Genomic DNA, 18,654 nt, shown 5'->3' with positions numbered 1-18,654 from the left:
CTTTAGATCAGCTTGAATCAAATTTACTGAATTTGTTTAAATCTCTGAAGGCATATATGGGAATATATACTTATAAGCCTTATAGGCTATATAGCCTAAGTGCTTGATAGGAACCCGCTGGATCGCCAGGGGAAGCCGTCGTTTGGGATACATTTTCAAAAATTATAGAAACACTATAGAGACATTGATTAGTACAGTACAATTACGTATGTGCACTTTATAACACCGAGGCGGGTATTTAACGTCAAACTTAAATATTATTGTAAGACTCTGGTGGTGTGGTATAAGCACTCAGGACTGTCAATCCACGTCCCGATTACGAACCCTACCCGCTGCCTTCAACTGCCGCCCTGCAGTAGGTTTATGCTAGGTCGTATATAGAGGCGTAGTGAGCAAAAGTGCGCCCGGGGCATTATTGCCCCCCCCCCCCCCGGTTTTTCCATTTTTCATGAACATCACATAGAAATATAGGCTGCGTGTGGCGCTACCCTGAAGGTGGCGCCCGTGTCATCGACGTGCCCCCCTCAGGTCGTATAGCTTCGTTCCTGCCAAGGAATGTCTGAAACTTATAATACAAGCAAGAACAAACTTAATATAGGATATATTGTTAATTGTTTCGTGAAGAACTAACTTAAATTAGGCCAACTTATCCGAATTTTAATGGTTTATGTCTGCTTTATGTCTTCGTCGGCCAACGTGTGGCTATATAGGCCTATCTACAAATGGCGCTGGTGCCTGCAATGTTTCTTCGTTAGCATCATGAGGTTCAACAACGAAAGCTGAATCGTTTATGCCAAGCTGGCAATTTCTCTGTTTCTCCTTTTTCTTTTTCGATCCATGTTTCATTACGAATTCAACTGTTTGAGGAAATATTTGTGATCCGTGAATGATTTCGTAACAGGGAAATCCCGAGATAAGGCGACGAACAGACCAGCCCACCCAATACACACACTCAGGCCTATAATGCACGTGACTGAACACGCACTGTACGAGTCAATTTCATTAACATTGGAACTATAATACGATATTCATTCTTGTTTTACTAGTAAAAGTTCCGTTATAGACTCATACTAGTATGTTCACTTATGTGAATACTTATAAGACTATAAGAACTATATATATATAGACCTTATGTTGTGAGTATAAAGGTTTTTAAATTCTCCAGAAGCAGTGCCTACGGGTATAGACTATAAAATTGTTTCAGAAAGGAAATGAAAGACTGGGCATTAGCTACGGTCGGAGCAATGTCACCCACACAACAGTTCCACCTAGGATCTTCACGTAGCTTATGTGTCCAATGACACGATACAGACTTAAAACATACTGAGACCCTCTAGATCTAGAACTTCTAGATTGGCCTCATTGAAACGTAGCGATTTGTAGGCCTATAACTTTTAAAAGAATTTAAACCCAGACTAATGATCACTTCACATTGACTTCTTTTTTTCTTGCATTTATCCATGACACTTTAAAATCTCTACTACTACTCACTCCTTTTTTAGATTAGGCCTAGACCTATATTTCAATGCATTTTCTAGCCAGTCCTCACGTATATAGATGTAGATCATTTGAGTTAAGTTTGAGTTGTGAGTTTAGGACATCGGCACAATTTAGGCCATGTCGTCGTGCTCGTAATTATGTATTTATTTAACAATTTTCATGAAATTGCAGAATTTCAATTAGGATCAATTCTTTTTGTTTGCTTGCTTGTTAAGTAAATTGTTTCGAGTTAGACGTCATGGCTGTAAGGCTGTACGCAAAACCTGCATTGAACTCTTGTTACTCGCCCAGGCTGAGGAGGAATGGCGAAGGTTGATGCTGCATAATATGCAAATATGCCCCAGTGGGAGAGCTAAGGATTTTAGTAATATCTCATCAGGAAAATACATATCAGCAGGTAGACAATCAATATTGGGACGACGTCTATCTTAATGCCAAATTTTATTGCAAAAAATGCGTTTTGTTTGGTCTTTGGCGGGAGGCCATCAGAAAGATACAAATTAAGACACAGTTCTCCTGTTATACACCATAAAGAGCCCGTCAGGCAAATATATATCAAAATATTGAATCTTTTTTACACCTCTTAAAGAATATTACCACAAAGTTAAATAATAATATTAACAAAATAAACAAATCAACGCCAGAGAATGATGTCTAACATTTATTGATCTGACGCTCAGTATGTACAATTAATTCTATTGTTGATAGAGATTCATTTAATTACATTAACTTTATATACTCGATTCACTGTCAGCATCAGAGGAATTGTCGTACTGTTGGCCTAAGGTCGACTTCGCAGTCTCAATAACGTATATACTACCTGTAGAAAATGACAATGTCTATTATGGGTACACCAATTTATCTGACTAAAATTAGTTTGTATAGTATAGTAAAATGTCTCACGAGGTCGAATAACTTTATTTAATGGACCTCTGTGATTATGTCCAGGTGATTTTTATCTAGATTGCAGATCTCTTAAGCCAGAGCAACCCAGTAAGAAACATATATACTGCCTTCTCTCCAGATATTTTGCTCCATATCCATTCAGCGGACATAATTGAAGCAGGTGACGCCGTCTGGGAGATGGTGACGGAGGAAATGCGCCCGTCGCCTCAGCGTGGCACCTCCGTGAAAACGTCCGCCCGGGGAAGCGGAAAGGCTAAGTACGAGAGCAAACACGGCTCCTAGTGAGCTACCACTGTATGCTCTAGCGAGTGTACCTACACGTGGTGGGGATGTGAGAAAGGCCTATTACCCCGTCCGACACCCATTGAACCGTTCCCATAGCGGGAGTCATACGGGCGGTGATGACCCTCCCACGGGAATCAATGTAACATTATAGGCATATTGAGGCCCCCCGTGGGCTCGGCCTCCGGCCTCGCATGAGATGAGGAACTCATGTCGTTGGCTTAAGGGACCGTGTCCCATGACCAGACGGATGTGAATAAATGATCATCTAGTCGCAAAGGGGGGGAGGGAACTCCAGACAAAAAGGGGTCGGCGAAGAGCCAACTCCTCATCCTGGCCACGGGATAAAATCTTTTCCAGGGTTCATAAAAGGGATGCGGTTATCTCGAACCATATGTGGACATCGCAACGGAAGATGATGAATCATGAGTAGCGTACAGTCTAATCCTACAGATCTCTTTTCAAATATCCAACCTCAAAACTAGAGAGTGACATTACCAGCTTCCACGTTTCGCCTTACTAGTTGATAATAAATCTAAAAATTAAAGAATAAAGTAAGAATAAGAAGCACAAATGAAAGACAGTGTTACAGTAACAAATGACATGAACTAACCTATGAAAGACAGTGTTACAGTAACAAATGACATGAACTAAGGTATTAAAGACAGTGTTACAGCAACAAATGACATGAACTAACGTAAGAAAGACAGTGTTACAGTAACAAATGACACGAACTAAGGTATTAAAGACAGTGTTACAGCAACAAATGACATGAACTAACCTATGAAAGACAGTGTTACAGTAACAAATGACACGAACTAAGGTATTAAAGACAGTGTTACAGCAACAAATGACATGAACTAACGTATGAAAGACAGTGTTACAGTAACAAATGACATGAACTAAGGTATTAAAGACAGTGTTACAGCAACAAATGACATGAACTAACGTATGAAAGACAGTGTTACAGTAACAAATGACACGAACTAAGGTATTAAAGACAGTGTTACAGCAACAAATGACATGAACTAACCTATGAAAGACAGTGTTACAGTAACAAATGACACGAACTAAGGTATTAAAGACAGTGTTACAGCAACAAATGACATGAACTAACGTAAGAAAGACAGTGTTACAGTAACAAATGACACGAACTAAGGTATTAAAGACAGTGTTACAGCAACAAATGACATGAACTAACGTAAGAAAGACAGTGTTACAGTAACAAATGACACGAACTAAGGTATTAAAGACAGTGTTACAGCAACAAATGACATGAACTAACGTATGAAAGACAGTGTTACAGTAACAAATGACACGAACTAAGGTATTAAAGACAGTGTTACAGCAACAAATGACATGAACTAACGTATGAAAGACAGTGTTACAGTAACAAATGACACGAACTAAGGTATTAAAGACAGTGTTACAGCAACAAATGACATGAACTAACGTATGAAAGACAGTGTTACAGTAACAAATGACACAAACTAAGGTATTAAAGACAGTGTTACAGCAACAAATGACATGAACTAACTTATGAAAGACAGTGTTACAGCAACAAATGACATGAACTAACTTATGAAAGACAGTGTTACAGCAACAAATGACATGAACTAACTTGCACACAGACTCGGGTTTTCTTTGGCCCTCTGGCGTTCATTCCAATACTTCATCTCTCTTATCACCTGGTACCGAGATCGCCTGTGACTTTTACTCAAGTGGCGTTCGGGTGCCATCTGATAAAAAAAGAGCATAGAATATAGAGTCCAAATCTAGATAACTAGATAGAAAATAGATTACATATACAGCAAGCTAAGTTGATAGAATATAAAACCGATTTCTAGCTAGATGGTTAGCGTGTCGCTCTAAATACAAGTGTGTTACTCGACCGACCGTTATTTTTTCGTTTTTGTGATCATTAATTCATTTCTCTAACAGCACTCCCAGGGAGAGAGAGACGAATAAGTATGACATGTTTACTTAAACGCACCCCTCAAAGACGACTCATCTATTACAGCCCTAATCAATCGCCAAGAGAATATTACAATTTGATCAATTCATAGCGAACTGGGCATTGTTTATATTTGAAAAAAATAGTAATTTATACGTTAGCCAACGTCTTTTATAGATCACTTGAGTGGTCATTTTTTAAAGCAAGTAAACAAAGTTCTCCCCCAAATAGAAATAAAGAATAAAAGCATTTAAGGCAAAATATGGACTAGAAATATTACGCTATAGGAGAGAGGGCAGTTACTTTAAATCATAAAAAAAAGATTAACTAATGTAAGCACTTGTAACTGACTACTACTAAAAAGTAAAGTAAAGTTCCCCTTTCCGACCTTGTGATCTATAGGGCAGAGGATTTTAAGGTCATCTGTTTCTGTGGCCAACGGTTTACTAGCAGGGTGTCATGTGGCCAGCACAACGACTAACAGACTTTACTTTCCCCAACTAAAGTTAGGTACCCATTAGAGATGGGTGGACTCAAGGATGTCATAAAAATCCAGAAATTCAAAACCCCAGTCTTCACCGAGATTCGAACCCAGGAACCCAGGTTTGATAACCACTAAGCCACCGCTCCCACTGACTACAACTTGCATACTATACAAATTCTAAGTTTAACAGGTTAAATTAAGAATAAAAAAAAAATAATGTATCATGTATCACTCAATGAGCCACACTATTCAAATTTGATCAATCACCCTAAACCCTTAAATACAAAATTTTATCAATGCATAGTCACATTGCATTAAGAAGACTTTAATGTGATCAATACTATTGTATGATTTCATTTTTTATCGTACGTTTGATAGTTAAAAGAAAAGAAGTTGACACAAGAGATGTATACCTAGTGAAAAGAAAAGAAGTTGACACAGAGATGTATATCTAGTGAAAAGAAGTTGTTATAGAGCTGTGTATCTAGTGAAAAGAAGTTGTTATAGAGCTGTATATCTAGTGAAAAGAAGTTGTTATAGAGCTGTATATCTAGTGAAAAGAAGTTGTTACAGAGATGTATATATAGAATCTAGTGAAAAGAAGTTGTTATAGAGCTGTATATCTAGTGAAAAGAAGTTGTTACAGAGATGTATATCTAGTAAAAAGAAGTTGTTATAGAGCTGTATATCTAGTGAAAAGAAGTTGTTATAGAGCAGTATATCTAGTGAAAAGAAGTTGTTATAGAGCTGTATATCTAGTGAAAAGAAGTTGTTATAGAGCTGTATATCTAGTGAAAAGAAGTTGATACAGAGATGTATATCTAGTGAAAAGAAAAGAAGTTGACACAGAGCTGTATATCTAGTGAAAAGAAGTTGACACAGAGATGTATATCTAGTGAAAAGAAAAGAAGTTGACACAGAGATGTATATCTAGTGAAAAGAAGTTGACACAGAGATGTATATCTAGTGAAAAGAAGTTGACACAGAGATGTATATCTAGTGAAAAGAAGTTGACACAGAGATGTATATCTAGTGAAAAGAAGTTGATACAGAGATGTATATCTAGTGAAAAGAAAAGAAGTTGACACAGAGATGTATATCTAGTGAAAAGAAGTTGACATAGAGATGTATATCTAGTGAAAAGAAGTTGACATTGAGATGTATATCTAGGGAAAAGAAAAGAAGTTGACACAGAGATGTATATCTAGAGAAAAGAAGTTGACACAGAGATGTATATCTAGTGAAAAGAAGTTGACACAGAGATGTATATCTAGTGAAAAGAAGTTGACATAGAGATGTATATCTAGGGAAAAGAAGTTGACATAGAGATGTATATCTAGTGAAAAGAAGTTGACACAGAGATGTATATCTAGTGAAAAGAAGTTGACACAGAGATGTATATCTAGTGAAAAGAAGTTGACATAGAGATGTATATCTAGGGAAAAGAAAAGAAGTTGACAAAGAGATGTATATCTAGTGAAAAGAAGTTGACAAAGAGATGTATATCTAGTGAAAAGAAGTTGACATAGAGATGTATATCTAGTGAAAAGAAGTTGACACAGAGATGTATATCTAGTGAAAAGAAGTTGACACAGAGATGTATATCTAGTGAAAAGAAGTTGACATAGAGATGTATATCTAGGGAAAAGAAAAGAAGTTGACAAAGAGATGTATATCTAGTGAAAAGAAGTTGACAAAGAGATGTATATCTAGTGAAAAGAAAAGAGGTTGACACAGAGATGTATATCTAGTGAAAAGAAAAGAGGTTGACACAGAGATGTATATTTTCAAGGGACTTACCTGATCTGGGAAACTCGTAAAGTTAAACCGGGGAACTTTGCAAGGTGGGACTAGACACTCTGGGCTATGGGCAGAGCGTTTTCTATTGGAGAATGAACGCTTGAAATAGCTACAAGAAGACTGTAACGATGTCTCTTCATCATCAGGTGATGAGGGCTGGTTACTGGATTCCTCAGTCTGGAACTTTAATAATTCTAATGCGTTTGACAGAGTATATAGGCTTGTTTGGGCTCCCACAAGGGAGTTAAACATTGCTTGGCAAGGTGCGTTAGCACCACTGACGAGTTCTGGGCCTTTATTATAAAACTCACTGGTCATGGGATCAACCGTGTTTTTGTGTTTCTTGTTGAAACAGGAAGGCCCCGGATAAACAACGGCCAAGTTATGACCAGATGTAGGATGCTGTGGCGATGCCCCCACCAAGTCGTCGGTTTTGTAATTCTGTACGTGCTCAATGTACCTCGTTGTATCCGACCAACGCATGGCAATGTTCTTAGCGTTATCATTCAGATTTTTATCGCTAGATGTATCATGTTCATCTTCCGCGCTATTACTTTGTGAAGTAGATGCTGTAGGATTCGATGCTCTAGAAAGGTTCACCTCCGATTTATTTGATGAAGTATCGGCGAGATTGGATTCATTTTCATTTGATTTATCTGATGAAGTATCGGCGATATTGGATTCATTTTCATTTGATTTATTTGCTAAAGTATCGGCGAGATTGGATTCATTTTCATTTGATTTATTTGCTAAAGTATCGGCGAGATTGGATTCATTTTCATTTGATTTATTTGCTAAAGTATCGGCGAGATTGGATTCATTTTCATTTGATTGATTTGATGAAGTATCGGCGAGATTGGATTCATTTTCATTTGATTTATTTGATGAAGTATCGGCGAGATTGGATTCATTTTCATTTGATTTATTTGATGAAGCATCTGCGAGGTTGGAGTCATTTTCATTTGATGACGGACTTTCAGTTTGACTACTGCTTAAACTGTCTCTACATGAAGAAGCTTGACCTTCAGTACTGTTCGAACTGACCTTCCGACTATCGGTGTTGCCTGGACGTCGCACGTACGACCACGTTGTTCGAATACCAGGTGTGTTGACTTTGAGATAAGGTTGAACTTGTTCCAACGAGCCTTCGTCCCCAGGACTTTGTTCCGTCTCTAATTTTCTCTCGTCTGCTAAAGAATGTTTTTCTTTGTCAATGCCGTTGTCAGCCTCGTCTTGCAAACGTAATGCTGGCTGGATCGTTAACGGCTTCTTCCTATTCCACGGGGCCCTCAGTGGCATAAAACTATGGGGGCCCACATTAATATAGTTTGGGCGGGCACTGCAGGGCAAGGTTTGGGGGGCGGACTCAGAACTAGATGCTGATCTCACGTTATTGATTTCATTATTAACTGACTGTAAAGACGGCTCAGGGTCGTTAGTTAAAGTCTCATTATTATTGTGAGAATCATCTTGAGGGGAATTTAGGTCAAGGTTCTGGTTCAATTTGTTATTTTCCCCAGGGGCACAGAGATGCGACTTTTTAGCACAAGATTTTTCGGGTTGTGATTGGAAACCTGCCCACAAGGAAGCTGTGAATCCAGATTGGACCTTTTTCTGTGGGCCACTTTTTTTATCTGACACAGTGCGTCTTTTGTGGTCGGGACTTTCTAGATCTCTGCGATTTTCAGGGACATTTGGTGGAATACATTGCATTGATATAATAGAATTATTTAGTGTCGCGTCAATTTGTTGATCTTTAGTTGAAGATGAGGCTTTCAAATTATTTTGTGTCACATCCATTTGTTGATCTAAACCTTTATTTGAAGATGAGGCTTTTGTAATATTTATTACACCCCGACTTGGAACTACTTTGGCCGTACGATTGGGCGGATTTTGGTTGGAATCTAATTCCTGTGATGAGCCACCGTGCTTCAAGATATTTTCTTCAGCTTTACTTGGGACAAGTTTATGGCCCGGTTTGGATGTATTTGCTTTCAACGAACTATTAGACTCATTTTGGCTAGGTGACAACTGAGGCTCATTCAAACCTTCATAAGGACTACCGATTCTGCAAAAGGTGTGTTTAATGCTATTCGAGCAAACATCTAAGTGTGAAGGGCTGGCGGAGCACTGGGCCTGTTGTGTATCTTTTGCCGTCTGTTGTTGATGCTGACTACTGCCGCTCGATTTCTGTGCACCATTTTGACGAACGTCATTTACTGTGATATTAAGATTCGATTTGGGACCGCTCGAGACTGAATTGGGGTTAGGGCCACTCGAGATGATTGGGTTTATCGCACTAAAGAGAAATATGCGATGACACGTGAAAGAAGTTGTGCTGAATGGATAAATACCACGAGAAGATGATGCTGAGCTGTCGCAGCTGCAATCAGTTCTTTGGTGTCGCGTCTCACAGCCAATGAGATCAATAGAGGCATTCCGGCGGGTCACATCCTTGAAGCCTTCCGCTTTATGGACGCTGTGAATCAGCTTGTTCACAGCGTTTGGTGCTCTGTCAGCTGCTATGAATCTTTCTACATATGCATTGCGACTGTTGTCTTTCTGAGTTCTTAAGCGACGTCTATTGAGAATTAAAGAGTCTACTGCCTTGAACGCTTTAGCACCCTTTGGTTTATGGTTTGACGTTTTATTTGTACAACAACAACAACCACACTCATTTTTTGGGCTTCTCTGATTGTTTTTGGCTTTTGATTTGCTAGTGCGTAAATTTTTTCTTGACCCCCTTTTTACTGACGAATCAGACGTTGTCTTGCTTCGGCCTGATTTCACCAACGATTTTACAGATGATTTTGATGATGAAGAACGCCTTAAAGACTGATCTGTCTCATGCAGGTATCTATTGATAATATCTTCAATCATCTTTATTTTCTTTTTTGGAAAATGTTTCACTAGACGATTGAATCGCGTAGAGATGTCTTCCTTTTTTTTGGCTTGCCTGTGCTCTTTTACCTGGCACTCTAAGAGCTTAACGTGCTTCATCAAACGAGCATTGTGCTGTTTGATCCCATCATAGTAGTTTTTACGACCTACTGGGGTAATAATGTAAGCAGTTTTTTCTTTGGTGGACGCCTTTGACTTCCTTTTGTTTCTTTTTAAAGGTTGCCTTTTTCTCTTTTTACACTTTGTCCTGTAATTTTGGTTGCAGTTTTCAGGCACCAAGAGCTCTGATTGGCAGTCATTAGTATTGTTTTTAGATCTGTTGCGATTGGAACTTCTTCCTTTCTTGCCAACTCTACGACTGACAGGCTTCTTCTTTCGTTTCCGAGGGGTCAGTTTTTTGCTTTTTGTGTTGTTCGAGGTAGAAGATTTTATGAACCGCACACATTTCCGTTTCCCAGCAGGCTGTTTGTTTTTACTTCCGTCATTGCTTTCTCTTTTTCTCTTGCCACTAGCAGAAGTGACGTGGTCAGAGGAGGCGGATTTGTGTGGAACTATGTGACAGGGAGTTCCGTTCGCTGCGTGTCTTCTCCGGCATGCCCGACTATGCTGGCTACTTATATAACGTGCACCTGTTTCTTGTGGTATGGAAAGCGTTTTCTCTGGCGTGTCCACTTTCTGTTGGCAGTGTTCCACGTTCCCAGTAGAGGCCGTACGCTGCCTAGGAAGTGTATGCTTTCGTCTTGTTTCTGAGCTAGCTCTAGTTGAAGTTGATCGCCTGCCAGTTCTCACAGTTGTATTACTGGATGCACACGTGGTACAGCTTCCTGACCCATTCGTAAAACAGGTACTTTCATTATCTCCAAGTGCGTCATTTCCTGCAGACGCTGTTACTTTTCCCGGCTCTACCATTGTGTTTCCTGTGTCGCTATTGACGACGTTCGACTGGCTCTGTTTTTGGTGAAGCCCAAACAGACTAACTGGCAAATCTCTTTCACGTATATGGTATCTGTGTATTAAATGACATGTATGTTTAAAATTTGTCTCGACTAAATTATGCAAAGAATTAAATTTTCTACCAAAGAATGTTTCCAAAGATTCTAATTTTTGAGAAAGCTGGCCTTGGGATGATTGAACGTGTTCAAGTAGTTTCGAATCATCGTTGGCGGCTTCTTCAAAGTCCATGGGATCTTCAGTGGGATTCTGATGAGAGAAGAATGTGGGAACTAAGCCAAACTGCTCATTTGTAGGGTTGTTTGAAATAAAATCTCTATTTACATCATTGTTTCCTGTTCTTAAGGCATAGTTCTCCCAGTGGGTATCAATTACTGGACAATGTGCCTCAGAGTCTTCTTTGGTACATATCCCAGAGTTCATTCCTTCAGCTGTTGGACATTGAAAAGCCCTCCCATCACCTTGATGTTGTTCTTGCACATTGTTGTTGCAAGGATCAACGGCTACGAAAGTAGAAAGTGTGGCTCGGCTGGAATGATCTCCGGAACAGCTTTGAAAGACGGAAGAGCAAAGTTCTGATGAGTCACTTGGCTCAGGAGTTTCAGAATTCTCTACCGTTCGTTTCCTCGTGTGATTAGATTTCTTAGTCTGTCTAAAATGAATGGACCGCCCTGTATTTTCGGGGCGTAGTTTTCTGTAGTGACCCGCCCTTTTAGTCGTGTTGCTGGTATTAACGTCAGAACACTGCCTCCGCCCATTTTGTTCCTTTATTAACTTTTGAAGCTCTCGATCTAAATCTTCAATAAATTTATCTTCACACTGACTTAATGCCCTTCGACAAGAGTTTCGACCCTTGGGTGGTGCATTGTAATTTTGATTTAACGCACTTGGATTTGCGTTACATCTTGGAGGCTTCAAATTTTTGTCTGTTTTCCTAATTACAGAGCGATTGCTTTTGGCATTTCGTTTATTTGGTTTTAAATATTTGCCTGTCTTACTAGTACTACTTTTTGCGCTACATCTTCGAGGTTTAAAATTTTTACTTGTCACTGTAGTTATAGAGTGAGAGTTACCATCTGTATTCGAATTATTATTATTGTTACTAGCAGATGGGTTAGAGTTAGAGCCGCCAAAGTTCGTGTTAACCTTCTGTGATAAACTTGGCAAGAATCTTGTCTCTTTTGACTTAACGGACATCCCACTAGGATCAGGTAGAGCCCTAAAAAAAATCTCAGGTGACTTTAAACAGACTTCTTTATACACGGACATCTTTTGTGAATGTGGACTGTGAGTTCTTTCCCCTGCGTGTGTTATGAGCCCTGGTGTTTTTCTTTTCTCCTCAGTAATGCACAATGAGTGGGTGTCCTGGTTTAACAAAGAAGTAAATGCATTACTTTTGCAGGTCATCTTGTCCATGCGGACTACAGTTTGGCCTTCCGTCTGAGGGTCACCTGGTACATTAATGCTGTGTGATCCATTTGAGGAAATATTGCAAGCAACCGGCGAGAGTCGCACTGGCCGCTTTCTGGTGCGTATATTTCTCTTATCATTAAGGTTTCTCTTTTTGATTACATCACAGAAATGCGATTTGGTTTCGAATTCTATCTGTACCTTTTTACTCTGTTGCGCCTTCTTTGTAATGCTACACTTTTGGTAAGCTTTTGAATAAATGATTGGGGGATCAGATGATGGGGGTGATTGGTCATGTTTACAGCCAACCGTAGTACGTTTCTTACAACTGTTTAGCAGCATCGGAAGTCGGAAGCCTCCACTTGTTGCAGTATGCTTATTCAGTAGTTGTTCCCCTTTGTCCATGGGGCAAGAATCCAGTGACGGGTCTCTCCGCCGATGAGGTTCGCGATTTCCTTCCTCGTCCTCCTCGATGTCACTAACGTCGTTCTGTAAATCGTCCAGAGACAACTGCAGTTCCGGTAAGGCGTTATTGTTGCAGTTTTCAGCCAGAAATGTTTCCACGCTAATGCAAGGCTGCAAACTGAGCATCGATGCCTCAGCACTTTGAGTCGAACAATTTTTACTATGTTTCCTGCTTGCCCTGCCGTCCAGGGAGGAAACCTTCGCGTTCAGTCTCTGTTCGTTATGTTTTAAAGCCAACTGTCTTTCTCGAGCTATGGCTGCTGTCAATGAGTTACACATTCTGTAGTGCTTATTGGTCTTTTCAGACAATTTGGGTAAAGACGTCTTCAATTTGGCAACACTTTTGTTATTCGGGTCAATGACGTCATCATTCGTCTCACTTTCTAACCGAACAATGTTTGGAATGAAAAATGGCTGCTCTTGGTAGATTTTAATACACACATCGCTAAGATATTGCTTGTATTCATTCAATGGGGCAGAAGACAGGATTTCTTCAGTCTTGATACGGATTTGATCTTTAACATGGTTTTCTTCTTTTAAAGTGTCCTTTGAATGTTTGCCTTTAGATACGTGGCAGTCTGGAATGACCACGCCCATGTTGCTGAGTTTTTTACTAACTCTCCTTACCATTGCAATCTCTTTCTTAGCAGACTCGACAAAGTTCATGTTCATGACTTCACATTCTGCTACAGATGGAGCTGCCGTTTCTTTACTGTCAGCTGGACAGGATTCTTTACAATACTGGTGTGGCCCAAACTCGTTTACTTGCGAAGGGCATTTCCGGTTGCCTAGTGCCATCCGAATTTTGAACTTTTTGCTGCTTTGTTTTTGAGATCCACTTATTTTGGGTTGATTTCTAGACCTTCGAAGGTCGCTTCTGAATAGAACGAGATCGTAGCCGCGGGTGTGTGCGAAATCACACACGTCTCTAAACAACGTTTTACAAGCGGAAGTGCTTGACGGCTTCATCTTTCCGACATTGGTAACACTGCGTAGACTAACGGATGGCTCCGTGTCGTATGTTACAATAAGCGAGTCTGGACCCAGTGGGTCTTGAGAATAGATTTTAGACGGTTGATACCTAACACGTTTATCTGTTAAAATTGAAAGCAAAGAGTTGATACAGAGCGTGCTTCGATCGCAGGTCTGAGATACAGTGCTATAAGAAAATGACCTTTTTGCAGTGTCAGTCTTGTTAAGTTTCGATGTAGGGGCTTTAGATAAATCGCAACCTCGTTTCTCGAAACCAGCATGCCACGAGCTACATCCTCTTGAATCCCGGCCATTTTGAACTGTCTCATCTGCCACTTGATTTACATAAGTTGACGTGATTGAAGGAATGGATTGAGGGCATGTATTTTTGAACTTTTTGTCTTTCTCCGAGTTTTTTCTTGTCTGTTTGACCAGTTTTCCCTGTCTCTTTTGTGGGCGACTTCCGCGGCCGACTCGGGTGGCGATAATTGTCTGACAGGATTGCTCAAAGTCAGATTGTGTACCAGGTAGAACTATGTAGTCAAAAGTTGGAGCCTCTAACTGTTTAGAGTTTCGAACTTTAGGTCTGCGACGATCTCGTGTTGAAACCTTGACCTTAGCTGATGTGCTTAGTGAAGAGTAGCTTCCCTCAAAATTAGATGCTGAAAAATAGTACAGCTACTTCATCTAATCTAGTGTCATTTTTACTCTAGTCTAGTACAGTCTGTAATCTAGTGTAGTGTAGTCTATGCCCGTGTTTTCTAGTGCGCTAAAGTCTGTATCTAGTGTAGTGTAGTCTTGCAAGGTGTGGTGTGTATAGTACAGTCTATGAGAGCTTTAAAATAAGGTGGCAAGATAAAATAATCAACGAGAAGGTGCTACGAAAAGCAGGGTGCCAGGACATCCGCTGTGTTATCGGAAGCAGACGCTTTGGCTGGCTTAGCCACGTCCATGGAATGCCAGTAGGTCGACTTCCACAAGACATTCCGTATGACGATCTAACAGAAAGCAGGAGAGCCGCTGGTCGCCCACATTTACGGTATACGAATATATGCAAACGCGACATGATGCTATTCGAAATCAACGCTAACAGCTGGGAAGGAGTAGTAATGGATGGATCCGCATGGAGAGAGAGAGCATAGGGTAGGGGTTCCGGATTGCAGATGTCATACACAACAGTAGCAGAAGGAAGTGTGAAAATACAACGGCGCCTGGTGATTGCATATGTTCAACCTGTAACCGCAGCTGTGTATCAAGGATTGGCCTCTTTAGTCACACAGGAGGTTGCGGGGGGAGGGGATGGCCTCTCTAGACGTAAGATACCACAGAGTAGAGTGAAGTCTAATGTAGTATTACGTGTAGTCTTGTCTTGCTAAGTGAGGTGTAGTGTAGTATAGTAGTGCATCTGTAATTTAATGCTGTCTAGTATAAGGGGTAATTCAAAATTTATTCACAGTTTGGCTAAAGGGGTTTGTCCATCTTATTAAGAATAATATTAATTTTATATATTCTTCCCCTTCCCTCCTTTACCCTCCCCCCAAAAGGAATGCCTATATTTTCTGATTAAATATAAGTTAGGAATGTAATGTTATTTAGGTTTTAACTTTATGCATATTACTGACATATGCATGGGAATTCCAAGATTGTATTATAGCGCATGATTAAAATAGGTTGTGTTGAGAATGTAGCATTGATGTCAGCATGTCGTGTTTTGGTGTATGAGTTTCACCCTAAAGTTATGGCTTGTCCTGTACCTTATCTGAGGTCTCATTGGTCAGAGTTAGAGGGGGTAACAGGAGGTCAGGGAGAGCGGGGGGGGGGGGGGGGAGGCCAGCGCCATTTGTTGTAGGAATAGGAGTTTCGAGTTGGACAAAATGCAGTAGATTTGATGGAGAATTATAGCTATACAAGTTTCTTTCTCTTTTAAGATGACTGTTCATGCAGTTTATTTTATGGAGAATTATAGCCTATCTATACAAGTTTGTTTCTCTTATTAAATGACTTATCAATAGTTAGTATCATAGGTACTTTCTTTGGGGAAGTAAAGGTGGTTGTTGTACTCTCCAGGATAGATTAGATTCAATTAGATTAGATTAGATTAGTTGGGTGAGTGACAGACTAGATAGGTGAGTGAACTTGATACCCTATAAACCTATAGTCTTCATAGTGATTGTGGGGATTGGCCATGGTTGCAACACCTTATTCTAGCACTAATCTGTTTTATTTAATATTGGTGACTGTGTCGACTTCAACTATAAAGTGACGTTGATCTCAGTGTTGACTTAAGCAGACAGACAACAGACGGACAGACAACAGACAGTCAGATACAAACAAACAGATGATAGATAGATAGATAGATAGATAGATAGATAGATACTTTATTCTAGCACTAACCTGTTTTGTTTAACATTGGTGGTTGTGTCGACTTTTAACTAATACGTGACTTTGATTTCAGTGTTTACTTAAGCAATAATTCTGTTGACCCTCTGGTTACTTTCTATGCCTGGTTGTTGATTTCACTAAAACTATCTCCTGGCATGAACTCAGATCTGGTGCTGCTCATTCTACGACCAGATTTCAAAACACAGTAACTAAATTAAAAATTGACCACGACAGCTACATTCCATAAGACTACTCTCGTCATTATCATCTCTATTTCCACTAGACCTAGATCTAGAATTAAGAACCCACCAAATTGTCAGTGGGGATGTAAGCGAGTGTTCACAGACCTGTTGTATTATCAAATCTGTTTTCAGGGATGGGAGTTGATGTCATTTTATATAAGTATGTGTTTTGTAATTCACAGGCTAAAATATATATAGTGTGGGGGCGGGGGGGGGGGGGGTATTCCAAAGGGGTCAAATAAACTATTACAACTAATAATACCGCATTGATATTTCCTTGTCATTTAGAGAAAAAAAAACGATGCCTAAATAAATGTAGTGTGGGGGACCGGGAGGGGTGCGTTAAATTTATGCCTTTGCAATGTTCTTCCTTTAGGCCTGAAACTGATTCAATTCAATGTAACAGATTCTAGAATTCACGGGCTATTAAAAAAAGTGCTCTAAGAGGATCATTACTTGCGGGTTACTTTATTGAAAGTTTTAAAAAAGGGTGGGTGTGTCAGGGGTGAAAATAAACAATAGATAGTCTATAAAATATGTGTAAGGGCCCTGACTGACTCACATATCAGTAATACTCTCACTTGTCGTGGACGAAAAAAACAACAACTAAAATATAATATTGTTCAGGCCAGAAATATGCGCTTGTGTGTGTGGGAGGTCAATAGAAGCGGGCCGTTCTCACTCAACGTGAAATACTATAATTCAGGGACCGAAATTATGTTATGTAAATTATGTACGGCCAAAGTATTATGTGAGCATTGGGATTTGTAGGATTTAAAAAGAAAACAAAATATAATAGAACCTATTAAATATTTCGAATTTTGGGGCCGGTCCTATTTAATGTAATTGATACTAGAATTCACTGGCCAAAAAAATGTATTGGAAGAGGGTGTTTACTTGTGGGCCCTCATAGTTTTAATGTACTAAATGAGAAAAAAGGAGGGGGTATATATCGACATATATATATCAACAAATCGACGGGCGTAGCCGGTTGGTAATGCTAGTCTAGATATATATATATCTAGAGTTTTATTGACATATAAATGTAGATCTGGTGTCTATTCACATATATAGTATAGATCATAATCTAGATTGAAGACCTAGATTCTATATAGATCTGTATTAGGTCTAACTAGTCACGACTAGAGCTATTAGAGCATGGAATGGGTTGCCTCAACTTGCCTGAGCCAGCCAGAAAACCAATGACTAGGTAGAATTTAAGTAACTGGTTAACATGCATGATTAGATTGACCTAGAAACATGCATAGGACGCAATCGTCTTCTTTTTTAAAGTAAAATCTGTATTTTATAAGATAATGATATAAAGATATAGATCTAGATTCTATTCTAATCGAATCTTGATTCAGAAAATTGTTGAATAAAACTGGCAATCTAGAATATTCCTGTTTAGACTAAGTTTAAAACTAGATAGAAATTTAGATCTATAGTAGGTCAGTAGGTCTATAACTCACTAGTGAAACCAGCAACACATGTAAAGTATAGGGTACAATGAACATAAAAGCATATGCAGCATAAACCACACGAGATAAAAAATATGTTTTAATGCCATACACGTCTGTAGGACTCATCTAACTAATGACTTTAAAGGGTTTGCATTTTAAATAATAATGAGCAAATAGATGCAACATATTTTATTTCTCTAAACCATCATAGCTTGCTAAAAAAGCAACACACTATGATTATGTTAGCTTCACTGGTCCATTCTACCAATCATTAGTCCAGTGGATTTATGATTTCATGATAGCTATAGAGCAAACTGTAATAATAAAAGGGAACCTGGTCGTATGGTATGCCGCTGCGCTCTGGACTGTGTGGTGTCTCGATGGTCCCTTGTTTGAATCCTTTGCGCCGTTATTCCCTCTCCGTCCTGCAGGAGGTTTGAGCTGGGATTAGGAATCTTCATTTTTAATTACACGTTTAGCATGAGGCCATGTCTTACCTAAATGTGGATGTTTTCAACATTTAAGTAGATCTAGATCTAATTTATTTTACTTCTGCTCAGAATGTCAAATGTATTGAGACAAAATTTTAAGGTCACACATCTTTGTAACTAAGCGTTGTTTTTGGTAGAGAGTAGTAAGCAACAAGTGTTTACGTCATTGAGAGATAGACTGTTTTGTCTCGAAAATCAAATGTATAATCTAATTAACGAAAAAAAAAAGAATATCGTATCTTCTTTTTATTATAGATTACATATATGGCTCCTGTCACGGAAGACAATGGATGCGCCCAGATGAGTCACTGGCTTTGGTTACGTCTTGAGATGTGGCAGAATCTGGAGTGGCTGATCAAGCCAATTCTGGAGCGGCAGAGTTTGCAGCTTCGTTTCTTTTGCTTTCGGCGAAGTTCGTACCAGCACGTACAGCCTGTCTCCATGCTGTCCG

General features: G+C 39.4%; 1 protein-coding gene across 1 annotated transcript; it reads right to left on the bottom strand.

Annotated features, from left to right (window-relative positions):
- Positions 1 to 2,146: 2,146 nt before the first annotated feature.
- Positions 2,147 to 18,362, bottom strand: LOC106065848 (uncharacterized). The gene is made up of 5 exons (XM_056005608.1): positions 18,210 to 18,362; positions 16,020 to 16,189; positions 6,927 to 14,287; positions 4,310 to 4,427; positions 2,147 to 2,320 (listed from the first exon to the last, which is right to left on the bottom strand). The coding sequence occupies exons 2-5, from the start codon at positions 16,033 to 16,035 to the stop codon at positions 2,232 to 2,234; spliced, it is 7,584 nt and encodes a 2,527-aa protein (XP_055861583.1). The 5' UTR covers positions 16,036 to 16,189; positions 18,210 to 18,362; the 3' UTR covers positions 2,147 to 2,231.
- Positions 18,363 to 18,654: the final 292 nt, after the last annotated feature.

Source organism: Biomphalaria glabrata, chromosome 12 (assembly GCF_947242115.1).
Source record: "Biomphalaria glabrata chromosome 12, xgBioGlab47.1, whole genome shotgun sequence".
Taxonomy (NCBI): domain Eukaryota; kingdom Metazoa; phylum Mollusca; class Gastropoda; family Planorbidae; genus Biomphalaria; species Biomphalaria glabrata.
Note: the sequence above shows the minus strand (reverse complement) of the source record. Positions and strands in the feature narration are given on the sequence as shown.

Coding starts and splice junctions, on each gene's coding strand:
- LOC106065848 (XM_056005608.1), bottom strand. Junction 4,428..6,926: donor TTACGAGTTTCCCAGATCAG/GTAAGTCCCTTG, acceptor TTTTTTTATCAG/ATGGCACCCGAACGCCACTT. Junction 2,321..4,309: donor AAACCCGAGTCTGTGTGCAA/GTTAGTTCATGT, acceptor CATTTTCTACAG/GTAGTATATACGTTATTGAG.